Source organism: Esox lucius, chromosome 19, assembly GCF_011004845.1.
Source record: "Esox lucius isolate fEsoLuc1 chromosome 19, fEsoLuc1.pri, whole genome shotgun sequence".
Lineage (NCBI taxonomy): Eukaryota > Metazoa > Chordata > Actinopteri > Esociformes > Esocidae > Esox > Esox lucius.
In genome coordinates, this window is record NC_047587.1 from 16,059,408 (window position 1) to 16,086,974 (window position 27,567).

General features: G+C 39.1%; 1 protein-coding gene across 1 annotated transcript; it reads right to left on the minus strand.

The window, feature by feature from the left end:
- Positions 1-886: 886 nt before the first annotated feature.
- cd44b (CD44 molecule (Indian blood group) b) lies at positions 887-27,567 on the minus strand. Its single transcript, XM_010883665.3, has 8 exons — positions 27,184-27,567; positions 11,801-11,972; positions 9,483-9,622; positions 6,876-6,974; positions 5,258-5,647; positions 3,975-4,061; positions 2,943-3,021; positions 887-2,812 (listed from the first exon to the last, which is right to left on the minus strand). Exons 1-8 carry the CDS (start codon positions 27,248-27,250, stop codon positions 2,611-2,613), a joined length of 1,236 nt encoding a protein of 411 aa, XP_010881967.1. The 5' UTR covers positions 27,251-27,567; the 3' UTR covers positions 887-2,610.

The window sequence follows — 27,567 nt, forward strand, 5'->3', positions numbered from 1 at the left end:
GGTGTACCATCACATATCCTCATGTTACCTTAACAAGAAAAACATACTGAACATGGTAGACGAGGTGAAAGAGAGGACAGACCGAACCTGACTGGCTGCATTGCTCAGATGTACCTTGTTGATGCTATCTGATAGTATTGGAGCACTGAACGCAGACACAAATGCAAGAGAAATAGTTTTTCTTTCTTTTTTTTTTAAGCGGCACAAAACCCAGCAGAATACTGGATATTTAAAAAATCATGGACTCCAGTGATATATTGTCCAACCAACTTATTTTCCAGCTATGCCAATGCTAAATTATAGGACAATCTGCCTTGGAAGTCTTCCTGCATCACAAAGCTGAGCAGAGAGGTCCTGCAAGCTGCCTCCGGAAGACTCCGGCACCTGTCAGTGCAACGCTGATGCAGGCTAGGGTGCGTTTGCACCAGAATACCGTAATACAATACCGTAATACTTCTGATACTAATGCAGGGTGATAATGGGGCCATACAAGTGTAATGAAGTAATGAAATGAAAGACCTGTGTTATACAAACAAAATATAAAATGCATATTACAGGTCTGTACATTAAATACAAATACAAATGATAAAATACTAAAGATTTATACTACAATCAGATTACAGTGAAATTGCAATTAGCTTTTTAATTGCTTACACAAATATCATGAGAAACATTATATGTTAGAGGCCGGGCGAAAAAGGGTTTAGGTCTTGTTGTCTCTTTTTCTTGCCTAGTTCAAAACATACTCTTGAATCTTGACCTGGCTACCATGGCAACCACAATTTCTCCAGTTACCGAGCAACGCACCACCCCTTTCTTTTCATTCATTCTGTCTATTTCTCCCTTTCTCTACCTCCATTTCACTGAATGAACACCACAAATCAAACATTTTCTCTATACACATTTATTGAATCCATACTTATACAAATCCTTTTTTATTAACAACATTTTGTTATTACATCATTAAACAGTCAAACCCTAAAATCTTTTTGTGCCTCAAAATGATTCCTAATCAAAAAAAGCTGCAGAAAATGTTTGGAAAACATGGAAGTGATTCAAATCTCTTAAACCTTTCTTAAATTGCCTAACAAATGCACTGTTAAACCATATGGTATGATTCACAGTTGCCCCACACAATCCCATATAGAAGTAATGTGCTTCTAAATAAAGTGTTTGCATAAAGATGAATGTTTCTGTCAGTGAGGAGCTATGGGGACATTTGGGGACAGAGCTCCTGGCCAGGGAAACATACATTCATCAACCCCTTTCCTTCACTCCCTCTGGTGCACATAACAGGGGTGTATTCATTACAGAATCTGTTCACCATGAAACAAAATGTAACAAATCTGCCAAACCTAGAGTTTCTATTGGAAAATGTAGGTCCCTCCCAATTTAATTATGTTTGCATCCGAAATGGCTGAATGAATACATCCCAGGGACAGCCACAGAAGAAAGATGGCCTCTGCACATTACAACAGAACCCATCAGAGTAGCATTCAGATTTTAATTTTTATTGTTCTGCTCATTATCATAATTTCTATGTCTTAATGATTAGTAAACATTAAATCAGTGAGGGACTGCACAACATTGTTATTAGGTGACATTGAATGTTATTCTTTGCAGTGTAATGCATTTCATTGGGTTACTGTAAGTTTGTCAATGATGGGAATTACTGTATATGGTAAATAATCAGGCATTTTCCCAACGTCTCTAAAACAGCTGTATTTCATATTCCAATGGAATCATGTGAGATACTTGATTATTTATACCGACCATGGTAAATGACATCATATAAAAGGTATTTAAAATGCACAGTCTTTAATACTATACATTAAGTTCTTACAATATCCATACTGACTATTGTAATTGTTCTTTTACAATAACTCTCAAATATGGCAGCTTTTCTTTGTTCATTAGGGCATTTGCACACCAAATAATAAGATTGACAACTATAACAAAGGCATTTGGAAAAATAATGATACAGTATATACAGAAGCAAAAACAGAAAGACAAGTCCAAACTGCATAAATTAAAAAAACATTGTTTTTTGTCCAAACTAAATACATCTCATTCCACTGGAAACAAGTGAAATATACACAAGGTTTATATTAAAAGATAAAGACTAAAGTCATAAGTGGGCCACATTTTTGCAACTTGTGTTTTTTCATGGAAAGTATGTTCTATGAGTTGTTTCTTTATGTTCTTCTTTCACTTGGAGAATGTTGAGTAGCTTGAGTTAGGCTATTATGCTATTATGTCACAAATATGTCACAAATTAACCTCCCTCCCACCCTGACACAAAAGGGTATTAGCATCATTCATTTTGGTCTAGCTAGCCCATCTGATGTTGTGCCTTAGTAACAAGCATTTGGAAAAAACCATAAAACCAAAAATATTTATCAAATAAATCATTAGCCATTCCTTCCATTTCCAAAGCCCTCTCCCCAACCCCAGCTGAAAAGTTAAATGCGTCTGTCTGCTTGGTACCTGGCTAAGTATCCATTTCCATCCCAGTCAGCCTTTATCTAGTTTTACCGCAGTATCATGACCCCAAACAGCTAATCTTCTCTCAATCCCTATAGGCCACTCCCACTCCTCTTATGCTAGCTGTTATTTATGTGGGGACTCCTCCAGTGTGATGACAGTGAACTCCTCTGTGTTTCCATTCTCCTGGATCTTCTCTTTATCCATCAGGGTTACCATCTCCTGCTCGCTCTCCTGGGTGCGGAAACTAGTCACTGAAGCCGCCCCCCTGTTAACTTCACTCCCATCCTTGTTGGAGATCATCAGAGTCTGCTGCTGACCACACCAGCTGCCAAATAGAATGAAGGAGCATTGAACACATTAGAACATCACCACCAGCTCAGAGAAAGAAAAGGAGAAATGCAGTCTTCATTCATTTGTTCTTTAACCAGAATTTAGATTGTTGAAGTGAGACCTACCTCCTTCGCTTGGCAACAGCAGCACACACAATCATAATAGTGCACACTCCCACCACCACTGCCAAAATGATCAGCCAAACTGCACAAACAAACACAATAAGTCTAGTTGAAATACAATGGGAATAACATATATTTACATGCGTCCATGTTGGCAAAGTAACAGTTAGTATAATTGAATAAACAGACTTAAGTGTATTTTTTTATGTTTGGGTTTTCAGTGTACTTTCCACACGTTCATACAATGTGATTACTCTTGATCAAATTCAATTTGTAGATTACAATTACTCAAGACAACTGCCAAGATATCTGGCAGCCCTAATATCAAGCATATCTCAGATTACATATGAAATTTACTATATAATATTTTTCCTGTTATTAATACATTATAGTTAAATAATTACAATAATATAAAAAAAAAAATGTAAAGCAGTAACTAGCCTAAATATACTTTGAACATTTAATGACTTGAGAATCAAGAACATACAGGATGTGAAAATAGCTTTTAAATAAACAGTATGTTTGAATCCAGGAAATAATGTTTTTATTCCCAACATCCAATCTCTGTTTTGAAGATTAGAGTTTTTTTTAAACCTACAGTGTGGAATCTGAGCATTAATAATTACAATGTGAATGTACGTATGCCTAGATAATAAGAACAACAGAAACCTCTCTGTTTAGATTATCTCTCAGTAGGTCTCTCTCTGATAACCACAGGACTGTTTACACTGACCATTTGGCATGGGGGTAACTGTCTTGGAAATCTGATCTTTGCTAGGCAGACACACCCTTCAATGTATATATCAGCTTGTAACCAACATTACCGTGAGAAGAGATCGAGTGAGATGAGATTGAGGTTGTGTAAGGAAGACCAGGTCATTAACCTCATGAACAAGACTAATGCTGCAATAAATAACTGAATTACTCTCTCCCTTGACAACCAGGTTTGCGATAATTATTCCAACCACTATACGAAACAGCAACAACTTAGTATAAGTATAACAGTTGAGGCATCAGGAATAGAGGGCCACTCACGGGGTGTCCTACTCTTCCCCCGCCCATCTGGTGGAGGAGGGGTTGCTCTCCCACCTGGAATCATCCTACCCTCGGGAATGGAATGCCCTGGGGTAACAAGGGTAGAACAAAGAGGGTCACCACTAAACACTCGTGTTCAATGCCTGACAAATTGTATAACTGGCATTATCAGATTCTTTACTCATGCAACCAGGTACACACACAGACCCCTGCAGAGAGAGTAAAGCAGATCATAACAAGACCGGTATTAAGCCTATAAGAAAAGGATGACACGTGTCCTGTCCAGGCAGTGATGTAGAACACTATCACATGATGAACAGAAGCTAGGAACAGCCACAAAGCTAAGTGTTATAGCTGCAGAAAACATTGAACAAATTAAAGAATAATTTTGTTCAGTGTTCACCAATTTTCTCACACAGAGCTCAGGAACATAATTCATAATTTGGGTGACTGGGGTGTTATTATAGCAATACATTTTCAGCCAGATTATTCCCCACGCCCACCATTACTACATGTCCACTTCCAGGAGGCACCGTCATCTTCCAAAGTGTAAGCCCAAACATTAGCTGCTGGATTGTTGTATCAATGGAAAAGTTAATATGGCATATTGAGAATGTGAACCAGTGGAGAACCAGTGGGGATTTGTAAGTCATGTTCCTCTCTTTCTCAGTCCCCCTATTCCAGCCACAACAGGGGGAGCCCTTTTCAAACAAACTTCACAGAGGAGAGGATACACACAACAAACAACACCCTGTCAAGTTTCCACAGGAAAATGACTGGCTCCCCACACATCGTCTTCTTGACCTGCTAACTTTATTCTAATAATAAATTGACCAATGCTTCTTTGTACTGATCCAGATTCAAAATGAGATAGCCATGTTTCTTTTCTTTAAGCGCAAGCTGCTATAGTTGTTTGTCATGACTTGCAGCTTCTGGTTCTGTCGCTGTTGAGGCACTTCTAGATAATGGCTATTCACTGTTTTTATCCTGAAATGTTTTGTCTCAGTTTCTCACAAACTGACATTTTCTGACACCACAATATATTTTCATTAGTCCTTTTCAGCAAAACACATGACGGATTAGTATTGGTTTTGGCTGTCTCTCTGTCCTTACCCTTACATTATTTGGGTAACATTTCTTTTTATTGCAGTCAACGATAACAGTGTAATTCTATTTTAAACATGTTCCTTTTTTAAAGTGAATTAACTTATTATTCATGTCGATGTAAATAATAGCTAATGACATTCAAAAACACACTTTACAAAATATATTTCTTTACCTACCTGTGTTCCCATCCATGGCAGAGCCCTGACTTTCTCCTGACCCACCAACAGATGGTGTAATGGAAAAAGCCTCTCCAGGAAATATCCCAGACCCAGGGGTGTCATCTGTCTCCCTGTGCACCCCCAACTCAGAGTCATTCCTCTTATTCCAGTCTGTTATTGAGATGTTTTTTGTGGATGCTACCTCGATGGGGCTATCAGCTCCCTCATCCATATGGTCTGAAGTGTTGTTTTGAGTGACAGGATCTGGTGTGATCGGATTGGCTTGGGTTATCTTTGTGGCCTGTGGCTCTACCTGGTCCAGGTCCTCCAAAACGTTGATTGTCTGAGTTGTCTGAGTTGTCTGGTTGTTTGCTGTGTCCTCTGTCACAGGCTGCTCTGTGGCTACACCTGAGTAAGACACAGACCAGAGAAATATATGAGCCAATTTCTGATCCTTACCAGAGATCTGTAAAAGCAATGTGGCGCTAGCAATATTTTCAACTGTCAAATCTATAAGGCTATAGGTCATTGATTGACAAAAACTAATGGAAGAGGTGAAGGAAGTAAGTGAAGACTAGAGGGATAGCGCTGTAATTATGTTGGAGATAGTAAAAAGCCCAGTGCATCCCACAGACCAGTAGGGGGCACTTCAAACTAAGGTCAAAGATAAAATCCCAATGCCCCAGGGCAATTGATGGGACATTGCCCTAAGTGAGGTGTTGTCTTTTGGAATAATGTGTAATGTACTATAGGTAATAAATGTATAAAATCAATAATGTATGTACAGTAAGTTGCTTTGGGTAAGAGTGTCACAGCCACACCAACAACAATTTAACAGCTGGGTTTTTATCCAGGAAATGTGATAGCAACTTTAATGTTAACAGGTGGAGGTCAATGGTTGTGTCCTAATTAGACCAATTTCTTTAATGTTTGTAAACTGGGAGCTTCCATAGCACCGTGACTGAATACTTATGCACTTATGTTTTTTTATAAGAATTATTTCCAAAAATAAAAACAATGTTACGGCACCATTGATAATTATTATTTTGATTTAAAATTTTAAATATACCATTATCATTTTTGCAAGGCATAAAATATATATATATTTTTTTACAAATGAATAATTATTTAATAACTGAAATAGAATTCTTAAGCTCCTTAAGCTCCCCTTCTTTCCGATGCTGTCTGCCTCCATTACTGCAGGCAATATTACCTGCATGTTCGCCCTCTGATTACAATCTTCTGAAATCCCCCAAGATTGGAAAGCTGCAACGTCATTCCACTATTTGAAGTGGGGTGATAAGCTAGAACTAAACTGTTATTGAACAATTCACATCCTGCCTTGACTCTTACATCTAATGTTCGGTACTGCCTGGCAAACAAACAGCTAACTCAATATATCAAGTCCCACCCTAAATAAATATGATACTGTCAGTTTCTCACAGTGGAACCAAGGTGAACGAATTATGGAATTTAAGAAGAGGGCTGGGACATTTGCAAATAAACTATAACCTCCCATTTTGAACTGGATTTATAATATGTTGTTCATGTGCATCTATCAATGAATCTATCATGCATATATAGGGCACATCCTGGGCCATACTGTATGTATACTGAGTTGCACAATTGTATTTACGGTTGTTTTGAAGGTAATCTGAAGCATCTGTATCCTGAGAACTCTCTGAATCAGTTAATGCAGGGCGGACTGACGCATCACAGTTCTTCTCCGACAAATCTGAAAAGAGAGGTAAGTGGTATTTATATGAAACACAAATGTGTCCTTAACATATGTTAAAGCAAAAAGAAAAACTTTGAGCATGTGTTTTAAAGATTGTATTTTTTTCCACTTTTAATGTGACCTACAATGTGAACAATTTAATTGAAAAACAAAACTAAAATCTTCGAGGGGGAAAAATAAAATTTAAAAACTTGGTTGCATAAGTGTGCACACCCTCTTATAGAGTGGGGAGAACAAGTATTTGATACACTGCGGATTTTGCAGGTTTTCCTACTTACAAAGCATGTAGAAGTCTGTAATTTTTATCATAGGTACTCTTCAACTGTGAGAGATGGAATCTAAAACAAAAATCCTGAAAATCACATTGTATGGTTTTTTTTATAATTAATTTGCATTTTATTGCATGACATAAGTATTTGATCACCTACCAACCAGTAAGAATTCCAGCTCTAACAGACCTGTTAGTTTTTCTTTAAGAAGTCCTCCTGTTCTCCACTCATTAGGCTACCTGTATTAACTGCACCTGTTTGAACTCGTTACCTGTATAAAAGACACCTGTCCACACACTCAATCAAACAGAGTCCAACCTCTCCACAATGGCCAAGACCAGAGAGCTGTGTAAGGACATCAGGGATAAAATTGTAGACCTGCACAAGGCTGGGATGGGCTGCAGGACAATAGGCAAACAGCTTGGTGAGAAGGCAACAACTGTTGGCACAATTATTAGAAAATGGAAGAAGTTTAAGATGACGGTCAATCTCCCTCGGTCTGGGGCTCCATGCAAGATCTCAACTTGTGGGGCATCGTGGCTGGGTCATGGCTGGGTCTTCCAGCATGACAACGACCCGAAACACACAGCCAGGGTAAGTAAGGAGTGGCTCCGTAAGAAACATCTCAACGTCCTGGAGTGGCCTAGCCAGTCTCCAGACCTGAACCCAATAGAAAATCTATGGAGGGAGCTGAAAGTCTGTATTGACCAGCTACAGCCCTGAAACCTGAAGGATCTGGAGAAGATCCTCCGTATGGAGGAGTGGGCCAAAATCCCTGCTGCAGTGTGTGCAAACCTGGTGAAGAACTACAGGAAACATATGATCTCTGTAATTGCAAACAAATGTTTCTGTACCAAATATTAAGTTCTGCTTTTCTGATGTATGAAATACTTATGTCATGCAATAAAATGCAATTGAATTATTAAAAACCATACAATGTGGTTTTCTGGATTTTTGTTTTAGATTCCGTCACTCACAGTTGAAGAGTACCTATGATAAAAATTACAGACTTCTACATGCTTTGTAATTGGGAAACACTGCCGATATTGCAGGTTATCAAATACTTGATCTCCCCACTGTAACTGGAGATGTGGCTGTGTTCAGAATTAACCAATCACATTCAAACTCATGTTAAATAGAAAGCCATTACACACCTGCCATCATTTAAAGTGACTCTGATTAATCACAAATAAAGTTCAGCTGATTTTCCAGACATTTTCTTAGTGTCATCTCAGAGCAGAATCAATGGTCCACAGAGAGCTTCCACAGCATCAGAGGGATGTCATTGTTGAAAGATATCAGTCAGGAGAAGAATAATTTCTAAAGCATTAAATATACCATGGAACACAGTGAAGACAGTCATCATCAAGTGGAGAAAATATGGCTCAACAGAGACATTACCAAGAACTAGATGTCCCTCCAAAATTGATGAAAACAGGTCAGGGAGACTTCCAAGAGGCCTACAGCAAAATTAAAGGAACTGCAGAATTTCTGGCAAGTACTGGCTGTGTGCTACTTGTGACAACAATCTCCTGTATTCTTCATATGAATGGGCTTTGGGGTAGGGTGGCAAGATGGAAGCCTTTTCTTACAAAGAAAAACATCCAAACCCGGCTGAAGTTTCCAAAAACAAACATCAAGTCTCCCAAAAGCATGTGGGAAAATGTGTTATGGTCTGATGAAACCAAGGTTGAACTTCTTGGCCATAATTCCAAAAGGTATGTTTGGCGCAAAAACAACACTGCACACCTAAAGGACACCATACCCACAGTGAAGCATGGTGGTGGCAGCATCATGCTTTGGGGCTGTTTTTCTTTAGCTGGTACCAGGGCCTTAGTCAGGGTGGAGAGAATTATGAGCAGTTCCAAATAGCAGGCAATTGTGCCACAAAACCTTCAGGCGTCCATTAAAAAGCTGAAGATGTGCCATGCAAATAGACTCCTACCCAAAAATAATGAGTGCTGTAATAAAATCAAAAGTTGCTTCAACAAAGTATTAATTTAAGGGTGTGCACACTTTATTTTTCCCCCTCAAAAATTTCCGCTTTTTTTTTTATTGAATTGTTCACATTATAGGTCACATTAAAGGTGGAAACATTACTGACATGATTTATCTTTGTCTCATTCTTTTACATCACAGGAACCCGGCATTTTAACAGGGGTGTGTAGACTTTTTATATCCACTGTATCATCATGAAAAACCTGGTCAGTAAGAATGATGAATAACATGACCATACCTGATGCATTAAAACAGAAGGCATCAAAGAGTTTGTCTGGAGATTCAAGGTGGAAGAATACTCCAGTCATGTTGCTGGCACAGTTAACATGTGCATTTTGCCTGAGAATGGTGGTGTTTCCATTGCTGATCCAACCATGTCTAGAATGAAATAACAAATATTGGCATTTGAAATACAACTGCTACAGTTTGTTAGCAAATTCACTTGAAAGCAATTGTAGCTTACTCAGTCATTAGTCATAATTTCTCTTAATAATTACTATATTACTGTCCTTTTTGTCAACAGCAATGGTTGATGAAATTGTTAAAAAGGAGGCTCCCATTGCATTGGTCTATGATAGTGACATTGTACTACTGAGGTCCAATCTTTTTGTTGCCGAGGTGCTGCAAATTGTCTAGGCAGGACTGAAAGGTGGCTGTCAGACCAAGATGCTGTATTTTGACGCTCAAGTCTTACATTGTGGTAGGTTAGGTGCCAGCAATTTCAATCATGGTTGTTGGTTGGGGAATTTACTCCCTTCCAGAGAGTATGGGCTAGAGCTGCTAAATTCATATTCGATATTCAAATGATATTTGGATATTTGGATGTAGTAAAAAAATCTAAATACAGTTTTCTATTGAACTAGATTTTTTAGTCCTAGACTAGGATTAATCCATGACTTTGAAACAGGACCCTGAAGTCCAAAGGGATACATCTGTTGTAGAACTACTGAGATTAAGCAGATTGTTGATTGAAGTAGAAACATTCCCCGAAGCTGCAGATTGTGAATAACGGTCTATTATTTTTCAAACTTAGGCTATACTCTATTTTGTAAATGGCAGCCATTTAGTCTGTCTTATTGTATTGGACCTGTATGTGATATTGCAGTATGTATATTAAATGTAATATGTTTATTTAACTAATAGTACTCTTTAAATGACCTATTCTTTATCTAAACCAAAAAGGACAAGGGTCTATTTGATTATTATGGAGTCTTGTGTCATCTTTTTGGTGTCAACCTAAACACTGCTTTGATTTTGGACAACTGTGTCAATAATATTTTTAATACTGTTTAATCAATGATTAACAAAGCACAGCAAAAAAAATTATTAAAACAATCTGTCCTTTGGAATAGAAATGAAAATGCATCTTACATGGAATTGCCATCTTATAAAAAATTAAGAGACCACTGCAATTTTTTCTATCCTTTCCAAAAGGAACATTTTGAGTGAGGAACAGAAGGGTTAAAATTTAGAGACCACTGCAAATTGAACACTTCTGTTCCTCACTCAAAATGTTCCTTTTCAACTTTTTTGGAAAGGAAAGAAAAAGGTGCAGTGGTCTCTTAATGCTTTCCATAGCTGTATCTATCAGCAACATAAAGACCCATAAACACTCTGCAAAGACAATCAAGAACTGCTGGGAGCAGATGTCTACAAATGAAACACCCACAGTATAAGATTGGCCACCTCAGAGCCCAAGTCTCAACATAATTAAAGCTGTGTGAGATCCTTTGGACAAAGGAAACCCACACATAGTGAACCTTTAAAAAAAATCTGACAAGTCAAAGTCGAAGGAAGTGTTACAACAAATCCTGTAAAATGCTTGGAAAGATTTACATCAGAAACACTTGAATATGAATACTTGACAGTTTATCAAAACTGGCGAGTGTTGCATTCACAGATAATACTGACTTGTTTTAACACCCTAAAAGTGAAATGCTTTTTGTAGTATTAATTAAGTGTTATTATTTTAAACATATTTGGCCATACTTTCAGATGATACATTTCTTCTTACCTCAGTGGTTGATGAAAGAACATAAAACAACAGGCATTTTCTTTTTAACTTTGGGAGTAATCTACTACCTTGATAAAATTGAAATGTTTCTCAAAGTGGTGTTGCCAATTTCAGATTTACTGGCAGGATGACCTCACGTTCTGTGATAATTGTCAGAGAAAATCACGATTTGAGCTTACAAAAAAGTAAAGCATACATTTTCAAGTAGTTACACAGACACAGATGGTTAAGGCAAATCGTTGTAGTCCACTGATATACGTTTATTGGTATTTCTTGTCACTGTGAGCCATCTTTAGATTTAAGCTTTTATTCCATAAAATGGCAGCACTGCTCTTAAGCTGACCCATGACCTCCTTGGTCAGACACCCATACACACGAAATGTGTTACATACAGTAGCACAAATATGATGTATTAAACAAAAAAGGTATTTTGATTCATGAGAACCAATTTCATCAGTGTCAATTTAATCAGTGTTTATCCTTTAATGAAGCAAAACCTGTGGTTACAAAGTGTAGTCATTAAGACAGTTGTGGGATCTCACCTGCATGTCTCTAGGCCATGGGAATGGGCCTTGAGGACTTGCTCCATGCTGGCAATGTTGGCCCCCAGGTTTTTACACAGCTCCTTGGCCATGTCAAAGGTCAGAGAGTAGCGATCTTCTCCCTCCACATGGAACACTCCCGCATGGCTGCAGCTACGTGATCTCACCATAGCTGTGGGAAGGAAGTGGCTTAAGAATGATTAATATAGAGAAAATCAGCATTTCCAATTAACTGTTTGACAGAACTAGGGTAAAGCAGGGAACGTTGAGACAATGTGTTTGTTAGGTAGGCAGGGAATGTTTCTTTTAAAGTCTATCCCTTGTTGGAATATCTGCCAATGGCACACATTCGTCTCCCATCAAAAGGTATAGAAGCCAATTCATGCAGATCACCCTGCAACAGTATTTGCAGATCCATCCACCTAACTATTGCCCTATTTTAAAACAGGGATAAAAGAACAACCTCAGAATGTTTGAAAGATGAATAATGACTAAATCAGAATGCAACATCTATAACAGCCCCAAGGCAATTATGACTAAATCAGACTGCATCATCCATAACAGCCCCAAGGGAATAATGACTAAATCAGACTGCATCATCCATAACAGATGGAGACGGTTGCAAGAGTTTAAGTTCACCAGAAGCTGAAACCAGGCTACAGTAGGGTAAGCTGAACGTCAGCTCACCATACAGGGAATGGATTGTTTAGCTGGTGCACCAAATTTAGTTCCAAAATATCAACTTTTGATTGAGAGAGATGCAGACTTGAACTTAAAAAAAGTATTATTATTATTTCTGGAGAATACCACAGTTGTCATTACAACTGTCAACCTGTTACAATTAAGTTTGTAGCATTGCTAGGCACTGGATGGCTCTGAATGCACTTAATCATGTCGTCAAACTTATAGAGCTTGACAGTTTTCTCAAGTAATATCTGAATGTCAACAGCAGATAACGTTTGTGTTCATTACATAACTAATTTAGCTAGCTAAAGTAGATTTGGGGAAACAAAATTGTAGTGGTTAGAGAATCTGACCAGTAACAGAAAAGTGGCTAGGTAAAATCCCAGAGCCATTCTAGTGAAATGAAAGATGTGTTGTGTAAGGTTTGCGAAGGGGCCGTGTTGTCTGGTGTCTCAACTCAGTGGGACATCCTAATCTCACACCAATGGGCCTGAAAGGGTCCTGAAAATGCAAATAAATTACTTAAAAACCATACAATGTGGTATTCTGCATATTTGTTTTAGATTCCATTACTCACAGTTGAAGATAGAAATGACAGACTTCTACAACTACTACCTCCATGGTGCTTGCTGATACAGGATTGCCATGGCAACAGGGACAAACATCCGTTGTGAAAGAAGTCACACTTAGTCATTACATTCAAATGGAAAACCTAAATTTAAATATTGTAGTCAACTCCAGGGTTGCAATGCTTTCAAATTAAAGCTGTTCAAGAACTAAGTCCCAAAAAAAAGGGAAGTATGGTTGGCAGTACAGATTACATTGCAATGAGAATAAACTGTAGTCTTGACTACTGTACATTATTTTTGTACACTACTGTAAAAAAAAAAAAAAGGTTAATAAAGAATCTTATTATTAATAATATGACTGCCAGATATTAATCAGATTCAATTCAAAAGTCCAAATAATCAATTTATTGTTATATAATATAACATTACCTGGTATTAAATGGTATATGAAAACTACATACAGTGTCTCACAAAAGTGAGTACATCCCTCACATTTTTGTAAATAATTGATTATATCTGTTAATGTGACAACACTGAAGAAATGACCCTTTGCTACAATGTAAAGTAGTGAGTGTACAGCTTATATAAGTGTACATTTACTGTCCCCTCAAAATAACATAACACACTGCCAATGGCTAAACCGCGGGCAACAAAAGTGAGTACACCCCTAAGTAAAAATGTCCAAATTGTTGTTTCAGTGTTGTCACATGAAAAGAAATTCTCAAATATTTACAGAAATGTGAGGGGTGTACTCAGTTTTTTTAGATACTGTCCATTAAATGCATAATGAACACACAAGAAAAATCACCATCTATTCCCTGAAGTGTTTGTTGATAAAGGATTACCATGGTGATTGGCACAAACATCAGTTGTGAAAGATGTGAAGTGTGGAAGCGTCATGTTGTCTCTTATGTCTCCAGGGTGTTGGGAACTGGTGAGTCAACAGGTCAAGAGAATCAGTACATGGACAAAAGAAACCCCAAGAAAGAAAGAGTTCTTCAAGGCAGATTCACCTGAATGCTTGTTTACATCTCTCTTTATTTGAACCTCAAATCTCTCTCTTTTCTCTTGGGTATGGCTATAAGCAGCACAGCTTTAAACATCAATAGGTACAATGTATGTTATCCCTCCATTTATCATTACAACTATCAGAAATATTGAGGTATATTCTTCTCCAGAGGATTAGTAAAGGCTCAAAAGTCTGGGCCTCATACACCTAAGAATTATCTCATGAATTAAAAAACATCCTAATTTAACCACCACAAGATAAATTCTATAATTAATTCAAGAGATGGTTTAAGAAAGTTGTTGCTGATCTGATACATATCAACATGAAACTAGAATCACAATCAATTACGAGACTGACTGAATATATTACTGGAAGGATATGCCATCCTGTCTTTCTATTTCAATAGAAGCTTTAGGTTATAACCCTGCTTTCCTTAAAGAATGAGATACAGACCATATCAGGTGATATGATTTCAGTGTCAGATTGTAGTCGTTAGAGCTGACAGGATCTTTCAACTGGTTTTACCCACCAGCAAATGTCATGGAATCAGAGCCTAAGCCATCTCTTACGGGGTTTCAGCTGCAGACTTTCTACCGGTAGCCCTGAAAATGTCAACATTAGTCACTGGCAACTTCTTTACTCACATTATTAGACTGAAGGACTACCCAGAAATCCTAAATGTTTACCAAGGGGCAGGACTACTGCCATACAAGCTAATCTGAGGTTGGTGCCAGTTAAGTCTAAAACTGGAAAGTATAGAGATATTGTTGTCCATATTGGCACCAATGATGTTAGCTTAAAGCACACAGCGGCAACAAACCAGAAAATTGCTTCAGCATTCACAGTCCGGCCTTTCAAAGTAGATGCAATTTGCAGATTTTTAGGAGGCACAGAAAAATAGCAAAGCCTGACCTGCTAAATACTGACACATTCTATACTAGCTTGATTAGTGCTGTTAGCCAAGGTGAGTCTGTCAGTAGCATATTCAGATTAACCACGTCAGTTTTCTCCATTGACTGCGACTATGCCTCATCAAGATTGAGCAAAGCAAAACAAGATTGTGTTACCATAGTAATTTTACTAGAATATGGCCTTCCTCCATTTTGGTCGTAAATAAAGAAGAATTTTCACATATTGGCTTGGCTTAAGACAGAAGAATTTAGTGCCATAAATGAGGCTTCTCCTTCTGGTTACAGTACATGTGTATATGTGTATGGGTAGTGTGTATGTGTAGTGTGTATGTGTATATGTGTATGTGTAGTGTGTATGTGTATATGTGAATGTGTAGTGTGTATGTGTAGTGTGTATGTGTATATGTGTATATGTGTATGTGTAGTGTGTATGTGTATATGTGTATATGTGTATGTGTAGTGTGTATGTGTATATGTGAATGTGTAGTGTGTATGTGTTGGTGGGGGTGTATACACTACCATTCAAAAGTTTTGGCTCACTTAGAACTGTCCATGGCTTGATACCAAGCCACAGTCAGGTTGACCGAGAAAGATTTCTGCCAGAATAATTGTTCGGGATACAAAGAAAAACCCACAGGTAAATTGTGATGGCAATTTCATTGATCATAACTCTTAAAGGAGGAAGTACAGAGACAAAATTCAAAAAGTTTCATTTGCAAATAGAGAGATGAATCAAATGCTTACAAACATAATCATCCGAGGAGTCTCTAACTTAATACATGAACAGTCATCAGTACTTATAGTGGAAAAAGGGGTGTGGTAAGATGCTGCCCATCTGTCTTGTTGTCACGTAGGTTTTACCCAAAGGGTATCCTTCCTACCATAATGTTTACTGTTGTGTTTACCTAAAGGGGCCAACTGACCTTACTTCCCCCCCAAGGACCACATTCCTAAGAAACAAAGGACAGGCACCCTTCTTGGTCTAGGCAGGAGAACAGATGGTCAAAGTACTCTGATATTATACAGACGTGTGTCACAGTCTAAGTAAAGATTTCTATTGAGTGTGTGTCACAGTCAATAGAAAGACAGACATTTCTCAAATGTACCTTAGTTAAAAATGTCCATAACAAAAAAATACAGGCTGCTATGGAAAAAGATGTTGTGGTTGTTTCAAGGAGCACAATATGACAATACTTGAATAACAATTAGCTGCATGGTCAAGATGCCAGAAAGAAGCCTTTACTGCGCCTATGTCACAAAAAAGCTTGGTTACAATATGCCTTGACACGCTTTACACCATAAACACTATGTTTGGAGAAGGGTCAACAAGGCCTATAATGAACAGAATACCATCCTCACTGATGTTTTGGGGGTGTGTGAGCTCTAAAGGCACGGGGAATCTAGTGAAAATTGATGGCAAGTTGAATGTAGCATATCATCAGAAAATACTGGCAGATAATTTGCATTCTTCTGCATGAAAGCTGCACATGGGACGTTCTTGGACTTTTCTTGGACAGCACGACAATGACCCTAAGCACACGGCCAAGTTGATCCTCCAGTGGTAACAGCAGAAAAAGGTGAAGGTTCTGGAGTGGCCATCACATTCTCCTGACCTTAATATCATCAAGCCATTCTAGGGAGATCTCAAACGTGCGGTCCATGCAAGACGATCAAAGACTTTGCATGACCTGGAGGCATTTTGACAAGAAGAATAGGCAGTATACCACCTGCAACAATTCGGGGCCTCATAGACAACTATTACAAAAGACTGCATGCTGTCGCTGTCGCTAAAGGGGGCAATACACAGTATTAAGAACTAAGTGTATGCAGACTCTTGACAGAGGTCAGTTAGTTTTTTTCTTTGTTGCCATGTTTTGTTTTATGATTGTGCCATTCTGTTATGACCTACAGCTGAATGTGAATCCCCTAAGAAATAAAAGACATGTGGTTTGCCTGCTCACTCATGTTTCCTTTACAAATGGTACATATATTACCAATTCTCCAATGGAGGACAACCAGATCAAGACCCTGTCATGGCCAGCCCAATCTCCAGACCTGAACCCCATTGAAAACCTCTGGAATTTGATCAAGAGGAAGATTGATGTTCACAAGCTATCAAACCAAGCCAAGCTACTTGATTTTTTGTGCCAGGAGTGGGATAAAGTCACCCAACAGCAATGTGACAGACTGGTGGAGAGCATGCCAAGACGCATGAAAGCTGTGATAAAAATATCCGGGTTATTCCACCAAATATTGATTTCTAAACTCATCTGAAATACTAAAGTTAAAACATTAGTATTATGTTGTTGAAAAATGAATGTGAATTAGTTTTCTTTGCATTATTTGAGGTCTTATAACAATGCATATTGTTTGGGTTATTTTATTCAAATAAATACTCTAAATTACAATATTTTTATGTGGAATTTGGGAGTAATGTTGTCAGTAGTTTATGGAATAAAACAAAACTGTTCAATTTACTCAAACACATACCAATGAATAGTAAAACCAGAGAAACTGATCTTTTTTCTCTGTATGTGTGTGTATATATACAGCTCGGGAAAAAAATTAGACCACTGCACCTTTTTCTTTCCTTTCCAAAAAAGTCAAAAAGGAAGGTTTTGAGTGATGAACAGAAGGGTTGAAATTAAGAGACCACGGAAAATTGAACGCTTCTGTTCCTCACTCAAAACTTTCCTTTTCAACTTTTTTGGAAAGGAAAGAAAAAAGGTGCAGTGTTCTCTTAATTTTTTTCCATAGCTTTATATATCATATTTGTATATTTATATCTATATATTTGTATGTTTATATCTATATATAAACACTGAAATTCACACATCGGGTCTCAATGAACAAAATAATATTAAAGATCAAAATCTTTACTGTACATTGTGTAATTTAAGAACAAAATGAAGTTAGAACTGTCAGTGGTAACCAAAATCAACAACCGATTGAAGGCTGGAATCAAACTCACACGGAAAATCTAAGTAAACAATTGAAATCACAGGCTGTTCCAACATGCGTGAATTTCTTCGCAGCAACTCATAATGTGACTCAGTAGTGTGTATGGCCCCCACTTGCCTGTATGCTCTCCCAACAACGTCTGGGCATGCTCCTGGTGAGACAGCGGATGGTGTCAGTGAGCTCCTGGACAGTCTGTGGCGCTACTTGGGGGTGTCAGATGCACCGATACATAACATCCCAGAGGTTCTCAATTTAATTCAGGTCTGGGGAACGTGAGGGCCAGTCAATGGCATCAATACCTTCGTCAACCAGGATCTGCCTACACACTCTGGCCACATGAGGCCGGGCATTGTCCTGCACCAGGAGGAACCCTGGGCCCACTGCACCAGCAGGTCTGACAATGGGTCTGAGGATTTCATCTAGGTACAACAGACTCCCTACACCAGCTTGTCATTTTCCCACAGTTCATCCTTGTGCCATCACTTCCGCAGGTAAATGGTGCACACATAGACAGCCGTCCAAATGATTAAAAAAATGGGACTAATCGTACAAGGCGACCTTCTTCCATTGCTCCAAGTTCCAGTTCCAGCGCTCACACCATTGTAGTGGTCATCAGGGCACTCTGACCAGTCTGCGGTCACGCAGCCCCATACACAGCAGAGTGCAATGCACTGTGTTATGGCACATTCCTCCAGTAACCATAGACTTTGTTGCCATCACAACGTTGTTTTCGCTCAACAGTGTGTGTGTGTGTGTGTGTGTGTGTGTGTGTGTGTGTATGTATGTATATACACACACACACACACACACACATACATACAGGTGCTGGTCATAAAATTAGAATATCATCAAACATTTATTTCAGTAATTCCATTCAAAAAGTGAAATTTGTATAATGTATACATTCATTGCACACAGACTGATATATTTCAAGTGTTTCTGTTAATTTGAAGATAATAACAGACAACTAATGAAAACCCCAAATTCTGAATCTCAGAAAATTAGAATATTGTGAAAAGGTTCAGTATTAAAGACACCTGGTGCCACACTCTAATCAGCTAATTAACCCAAAACCAAAAAAAAATTAACCTGCAAAGGCCTTTAAATGTCTCTCAGTCTAGTTCTGTAGGAAACACAATCATGGGGAAGACAGCTGACTTGATAGCTGTCCAAAAGACAACCATTGACTCCTTGCACAAGGAGGTCAAGACACAAAAGGTCATTGCTAAAGAGGCTGGCTGTTCACAGAGCTCTGTGTCCAAACACATTAATAGAGAGGCGAAGTGAAGGAAAAGATGTGGTAGAAAAAAAGTGTACAAGCAATAGGGATAACCACACCCTGGAGAGGATTGTGAAACAAAACCCATTCAAAAATGTGGGGGAGATTCACAAAGAGTGCTTCAAGAACCACCATGGACAGACGTATGCAAGACATGGGTTTCAGTTGTTGCATTCCTTGTGTCAAGCCACTCTTGAACAAGACACAGAGTCAGAAGCATCTCGCCTGGGCTAAAGACAAAAAGGACTGGACTGCTGCTGAGTTATGTTCTCTGATGAAAGTACATTTTGCATTTCCTTTGGAAATCAAGGTCCCAGAGTCTGGAGGAAGAGAGGAGAGGCACAGAATCCACGTTGCTTGAAGTCCAGTGTAAAGTTTCCACAGTCAGTGATGGTTTGGGGTGCCATGTCATCTGCTGGTGTTGGTCCACTGTGTTTTCTGAGGTCCAAGGTCAGCCGTCTACCAGGAAGTTTTAGAGCACTTCATGCTTCCTGCTGCTGACCAACTTTATGGAGATGCAGATTGCATTTTCCAACAGGACTTGGCACCTACACACAGTGCCAAAGCTACCAGTACCTGGTTTAAGGACCATGGTATCCCTGTTCTTAATTGGCCAGCAAACTCGCCTGACCTTAACCCTATAGAAAATCTATGGGGTATTGTGAAGAGGAAGATGCGATACGCCCGATCCAACAATGCAGAAGAGCTGAAGACCACTATCAGAGCAACCTGGGCTCTCATAACACCTGAGCAGTGCCACAGACTGATCGACTCCATGCCACGCCGCATTGATGAAGTAATTCAGGCAAAAAGAGCCCCAACTAAGTATTGAGTGCTGTACATGCTCATACTTTTCAGTTGGCCAACATTTCTTAAAAACATTTTTTGTATTAGTCTTAAGTAATATTCTAATTTTCTGAGATACAGAATTTGGGATTTTCATTAGTTGTCAGTTATAATCATCACAATTAAAATAAATATACATTAGAAATATATCAGTCTGTGTGAAATGAATGAATATAATATACAAGTTTCACTTTTTGAATGGAATTACTGAAATAAATCCAGGGGTGCTCCCTGTCAGCAGTGGTGAGTATCTACCCACCTACAATGGTCCGAAGAGGGACAAACCGCAAACTGCCGCCAGGGTGTTAGGCACCCAAGACTCGTTGATGCACAAGTGCAGCAACTGCTATGTTTTTGCTCATCAGGGTATACACACAACATATTATGTGCCTTGGTCTCAAATCCCTTCCTATATGTTTTCCCATCTCATCAAACATTATAGGAGATTACTCAGAGCCATTATCTTGGCAAAGAGAGGGTGCAAAAATGAATTAATGCAGGGGTTCCAACGACTGTGGCATGCATGAGATTTGGCAGAAACAGGAAATTGAACAGGAAGTTACATTACTCTTAGCGACAGTTAGTCATTTGTAGCTATGTTTTACCACACACACACACACACACCCAACCCCACACACACCACAAAGTCACCGAATGAGAGAAAACAACCGCTGCAGACCCGCATAGTGTCGTTCAAAGTGTACACAGCCTTTGGATGGCTGAAAAGAGGGCCTCAGTGAGTCAGAGGTGTTATGATTTACAGGCAGGGAGAGTGACCATGTGTGGCTTTGCCACCCCAACATTCTGCTATTCCAAGGCAGTGACTCTGGCAAAGCTGCTATTGCCAGTTAACGGAGTTAAAAGGGCCAGAGACAAGTGTCTGGACATACAGAGGCAGTTAGAAAAGGGAGCTTTTACAGAGCATATGCCAGAACTTACAGCTACTCTGACTGGAACAGACAGGCTCCTCTCTCCCCTGCAATTCTACACGGCAAATTACACCAGACCTTTTGCTAAAATGCTGGCCACATACTGTCGGCTGACAAAACAGCATAGACTTGCGTACATTTCAAACTGGTCCATGTTTGATGTGGCATTGATTTGCCTGGCATTGAAGTGTCTGCAACATACAAAGATCATGGCTTCTCAAGTCTGTGTGTACTGTTCTTAGACCTCAGCTCAGTCAACATAATGCAAAAAATACATAGAAACTTAAATATAATTGATTGACGGAGTGATGAAAAATAAATTAGCATGACTAGTTAGAAATGACACTTAACATCAAAAACGCATTTTCACTTCCTGCTTTATCGATTTGTCACATTTTGTCATAATTTTCTTTGTGATAATCCTACAAAGTGGAGGATGACAGTTGGCTACCTATTGCCTACAGAGAAATGTGAATAGGGAACTTGATTGGACCCAAGTATCCAGCTTTATGTTTAGTGTTTTCTGTGGGGGCAAATGTTTGGCAGATCATTCAGACAATTGAGACTTTGTCACAAATAGTCTAGAAATTGATGACACCATCTCAGTCAGTAACATTACGGAAGGTGATGAGACTAGATGCAGGCAAGATAATTGCCCCCTCGATCAACCACTACTCCAAAAATGTAATATTCTCATATGCTCACCATTTTGTATATTGTACATAATATATGTTATGTTAAGTAGATGTTTTTGTACTCTGTCTATCTGTAACCTAACCTTACAGCACTTTTACACCAGGTATTATGGGTATGAGTAAATAGCAAAAATTGCAAATTAAAAGGCAAGTCTGATTCTGAATCAAAGCATTTGAATGTTGCTCAAATTGCTCTGTATAATTAGATGGTGGCAAATTTGATTAAATACTGGCTGATAGGTTAGATATTTTGTTAACGGATATAACCACCATGGACTGTAGTACATTGGCAAATTTTGCCAGGTTTGCCTGTAAGAAAAGCTAGTAGCAAGCCATTTCAGACCAATAGTTTCAGCAAAAGTATATGACATGGCCCCACTTTTCTTAAGTTGTCTAATTTCGTATGAAAGTGACTTCTGTCTGTTTCAATCATACCATCATCTATCACAATCACCAGCAAAATTAGGTTAAATGTTTAGCAGGTTGTTTGGGTTGGAGAATGCACTGCACTGTGTTTCAATAGGCTAGAATCAGTCGTTTCTCTAAATCAATGATTTGGGACATTTCAGCCTTAAGGAAATTTCAGATCATGTTTAAGTTTCTTTGAATGAGAGCATCTGTTAAATTATTACACGCTGAAAATACAAACCTGATTCCAAAAAAGTTGGGACACTGTACAAATTGTGAGTAAAAAAGGAATGGAATGATTTACAAATCTCATAAACGTATATTTAATTCACAATAGAATATAGATAACATATCGAATGTTGAAAGTGAAACATTTTGTAATGTCATGCCAAATTTTGGCTCATTTAGGATTTCATGAAAAAGTTGGGACAGGTAGCAAAAGAGGACGGAAAAGTTAAATGTACAGATAAGGAACAGCTGGAGGACTAATTTGCAACTTATTATGTCAATTGGCAACATGATTGGGTATATAAAGAGCCTCTCAGAGTGGCAGTGTCTCTCAGAAGTCAAGATGGGCAGAGGATCACCAATTCCCCCAATGCTGCGGCGAAAAATAGTGGAGCAATATCAGAAAGGAGTTTCTCAGAGAAAAATTGCAAAGAGTTTGAAGTTATCATCATCTACAGTGCATAATATCATCCAAAGATTCAGAGAATCTGGAACAATCTCTGTGTGTAAGGGTCAAGGCCGGAAAACCATACTGGATGCCTGTGATATTTGGGCCCTCAGACGACACTGCATCACATACAGGAATGATACTGTAATGGAAATCACAACATGGGCTCAGGAATACTTCCAGAAAACATTGTTGGTGAACACAATCCACCGTGCCATTCGCCGTTGCCGGCTAAAACTCTATAGGTCAAAAAAGATGCCGTATCTAAACAGGATCCAGAAGCGCAGGCGTTTTCTCTGGGCCAAGGATCATTTAAAATGGACTGTGGCAAAGTGGAAAAGTGTTCTGTGGGCAGACTAATAAAAATTTGAAGTTCATTTTGGAAAACTGGGACATCATGTCATCCGGACTAAAGAGGACAAGGACAACCCAAGTTGTTATCAGTGCTCAGTTCAGAAGCCTGCATCTCTGATGGTATGGGGTTGCAAGAGTGCGTGTGGCATGGGCAGCCTACACATCTGGAAAGGCACCATCAATGTTGACAGTTATATCCAAGTTCTAGAACAACATATGCTCCCTTTCAGACGTCGTCTCTTTCAGGGAAGACCTTGCATTTTCCAACATGAAAATGTTGGAAACCACATACCACAGACCATATACTGCATCAATTACAATGTCATGGCTGCATAGAAGAAGGATCCGGGTACTGAAATGGCCAGCCTGCAGTCCAGATCTTTCAGCCATAGAAAACATTTGGCGCATCATAAAGAGGAAGGTGCGACAAAGAAGACCTAAGGCAGAAGCCTGTATTAGACATGAATGGGACAACATTCCTATTCATACACTTGAGCAACTTGTCTCCTCAGTCCCCAGACGTTTGCAGTCTGTTATAAAAAGAAGCTTCTGTCTTTTTAGAGACTGATTCTCGTGTAGGATTTTCCAGCCTTCAATTTTCCTCAAATGTTAACAAAGTGCTCAGTTCCTACAGATGCTTTCACCACCATACTGTGCCTCAGCACACCATAATGTGGGTGTGCTGAGGCACATTGTTAGGCGTTTGCCTCATAGAGTTTCGAGTTTTGTTTTGGTCACAATTTCTTTCACCCACATTGCAGCTGATTTACGCACACGCTTTCAGATAGTACTTTTTTAGTAACGGATTCTTTCTTGCTACCACAGAGTCCAGTTATATGTAGAGCTTTCATTGTGCTTACTGAGATATTAAAACCTTTGGATATTATTTGCAATTATTTTTGCAACCTTTTCGTAATCTCCAACCCTGTTTCCAAAGACGTTCAGACACTGCATAAAATGAAAACAGAATGCAATGATGGGCAAATCATATATCCCTATAGGGTTTCTATTTTGCATGGTACATTTTTAACTTGGATTTGTGGATGCAGCGACGTACTGCGTTCACAGACAATGGTTTTCAGAAGTGTTCCTGAGTCCATGCAGTGATGTCAACTACAAAATCATGTCCGTTTTTAATACAGTGCCGTCTCAGGGCCCATAGATTACGGACATCCAATATTGGTTTTCGGCCTTGTCCCTTGCGTGCAGAGATTTCTCTAGATTCTTTGAATCTTTTAATGTCTCAGCAATTTTACATTATTCTTAAATTGTTGCATTATTTGCCTGCAGTCTTTCACAGGGTGGTGAACCTCTCCCCATCTTTACTTCTGAAAGACTTATCCTCACTGGGATGCTCTTTTTAAACCCAATCATGTTACTGACCTGTTGCCAATTAACCTAATTAGTTGTAAGATTTTTTTTTTTTGCATTACACAACTTTTCCAGTCTTTTGTTGCCCCAGTCATATATTGTTGCCCCAGTCAACATATTTTTCAAGAAACAATAACATTTAATTTGATGTGTTGTCTTTGTACCATTTTCTATTGAATATAGAGTTTAAATGATTTGCACATCATTGCATTCTGTTTGTCTTTGCGTTTTATACAGCGTCCCAACTTTTTTGGAAACGGGGCTGTATACAAATTTATATTGCTTTACTTCTGTAGAATGCTTTTTCATGTTAATTAGATTTCATATTCACAGCCCGATCCATGATCCTTTAACAGTTTTTTTTTTTTTACTAGAAATATAAGAGCAACTTCACTGATTCACAAGTGGAGACTAATAGTAAGGTAACTGTGTCCTCATTAGAGATTTCTTTAATACGTGTAATCTGGGAGCTTCCACAATACAAGGATTGAAAAGCCACCTCATATGTTATGGCTAGACCTCAATCTGCTGATTCAGATGACGCATGAAATCTCTCATACTTCACACAAAACTCAACCAATGAAATTCACCCGCAGGTGTCTGGATGAAGCAAAATCCCTTGTTTAGATAATCCACAATAAGATCTCTCACATCTCTCCTAAATCAGGGGTCAGAAACAGGTGGCCAGTGGGCCCAAACCGTTATGCCTATTATTTCGTTCTGTCAAAGACATTGTACTATTTTATTATAATTTCTTTACAGAAAATGACATTGTCATTGTGTCTAAATGTAATTAAGGCATAAATTAATATTTTGTTGTTGGTCTTATTTGCAGTGTACATCAACTCTTACAAAAATAATTAAATAGCAGAATTTACTTGCACTCAATTTTGTGCTCAAAATATGCACATGCTTGCCAAGTTGTTGTGAAAGTTCATAAAAATCTCATAGATTAATACATTTATCTCCTCGATGCGAAATTTAATTTGGGTAGAGATTTTTAAACGTTAAAGGGCTGAGCTTGCTTCATTCCTTAACAATCTGTATATATTACAGAAAAAGGCTTCAGTGTAATCTCTCCTGGTCTACAAAGACTTCAGTGTATATGAGGGAGGGAAGAAAAGGCAGGGGGTGTGAGTACAGTCTGGATACAGCAGAACCTGGGACTCATAGATAGGCTTAACAGTGTAATATTAATAGGTTTAACAGCTTTCTGGGAGATATAGCAGGGCTGAAATACAAGAGGTGCTCCCGCGTTTAAGATCAGCATCCAGATCAGCTTCTGACCACACAAACCCCAGGAGAGTAGGATGAGGCCAACACCCAGTGAGATAAGTAGGGGAAGTAATCACTTTAGTGGAGACCCCACTATTAGGCCTGAATGGTGTAGTTAGAGTAGGGTAGAGGGCACAAATTAAGTCTGTACATATCAGATGGCAGGTGACGGTAGTCCCAGATTGCATGGACACAATATCTCTTTGTGAGGCCCTATTCTTTGCCCATGGGGACTACATACGCCCCTCACATTGAAACGTTACACCCACAGGTACAGGAGGGGTCACTGTGACCAGGGGAGCAAATACAGGCACACGGCATGGAGGCGGTTATGTATGCTCATTCTGGAAATGCACAGCCTGTGTGCATGCATGTAGAGTCAGAATCTGATCAATCAGGCATTGACTGAGGTTGTCAAATGAACTGCTTTTGCTGAGCAAAAATCCCAGCAATGGTCAGCATTTGAACTGATTTGCTCATAACTTTGTACCATAAATATTAGGTTTTGGTGTTGATTTGTGTATGTGTTTGGAAGCAAGTGCAAATTCGCTTTCGGAAATTTTATTCTGTCTTGCTAGGAGAAGAAATATATATTTATAAACGCTCATGGTACTTATAGAAATCCTCTCGTTTGTCCATAAACTGTCCAGATTTATAGCTGCAAACTGCCTGTGCTTTGGGACAGTGCTGGAGAGGAGGCACAGCCCCACCCCCACCAAGTCAAAGAAAGCAAGACTAATCTAGACCTGTTGGATTCTGCAGCAACTTCCCCTCCTATACAAATACCTAATATCAATCAATATCCATCAATTAAAAGATTAAGGTGTGAGACACACATGACAGAGCGAGAAAGAGAAGGAAGGTAACTGATAAATAACCACTCCAGTACGGCAGCATAGCCCTAAGCTGTTTCAGACAATGGGTGTAGCTCCTTTTTAGCCTGACATTGATTGAAGCGCAGATGTAAGCATTCTGAAGGCAAGTGACTGTACAATATCAAGATAAATGTCAAAAATTCGAAGAGATTCGTAGCTCACTGCTTTCTTCCCTAACTCACATGTCATTGAGTGAGCATGAGAAAGAGAGAGCAAGCAACTCTCTCCTTTGTGTCTGGTTTATCATGAGCCTTCGACTGCCAGATGTAACCCTGTCTGTGTTGGTGTAGTGCAGGGCTGCTTTACCAGTGTCTACTCATCCATTCCAAAGGCACTGCCTCAGCCTCTCGTCAGACACCCAAGAGCACACCCTCACACAAACCCACACACTATACATTCTAATCAGCATCTGAGAAGGACAAAAACAATACTGTCTCGCCATAAAATCCACCAAGAAAGGACTGTTTCCAGGCTGAAATCAGAGACAAAAAGCCCCAGACAAAAGGTGTCCACTGGAAAGAGAGAGGAACAATGCCCTCACCTTGAGCCGAAGCCGACCTGATGGAGGCCAGTAATCCAAAGGTGAGCCCCAAGAGCAGAGTCCACATCCTGGGCTTAGCGTCTGTTGATGGCTAGGTGAATTACTAGAGAAGTAGGTTTGTATGGTCTCTCCAGTGGTCGTGGCTTCTCTGTGCCAGGAGTGAGGGGTGGCGTGTGTGTGAGTGCGCGTGTGTGAGAGAGAGAAATGGAGCGATAGAGAGAGCCCAGTCCTTTGAAGGGAGTGGGTGTCTGGTAGCTCTTGGAGCGGAGACAGACTTTGCATAACTTTTTTTATAGTCTGTGTGAGAAAAAGGATTGCAGAACCTTGTGACACAGGAAGAGGTGGTGCGTATAAGCACACGCCCGTGTGCCTCTCATTCTCCTG

Bases quoted from the DNA above. Each gene is read 5' to 3' on its own strand.
- cd44b (XM_010883665.3), bottom strand. From the start codon at position 27,250: ATGTGGACTCTGCTCTTGGGGCTCACCTTTGGATTACTGGCCTCCATC. The intron at 6,975-9,482 runs GTATGGTCATGT...CTCTCTTTTCAG, and splicing joins CTTCTGTTTTAATGCATCAG to ATTTGTCGGAGAAGAACTGT. The intron at 3,022-3,974 runs GTGAGTGGCCCT...TTGTTTGTGCAG, and splicing joins GGGGAAGAGTAGGACACCCC to TTTGGCTGATCATTTTGGCA.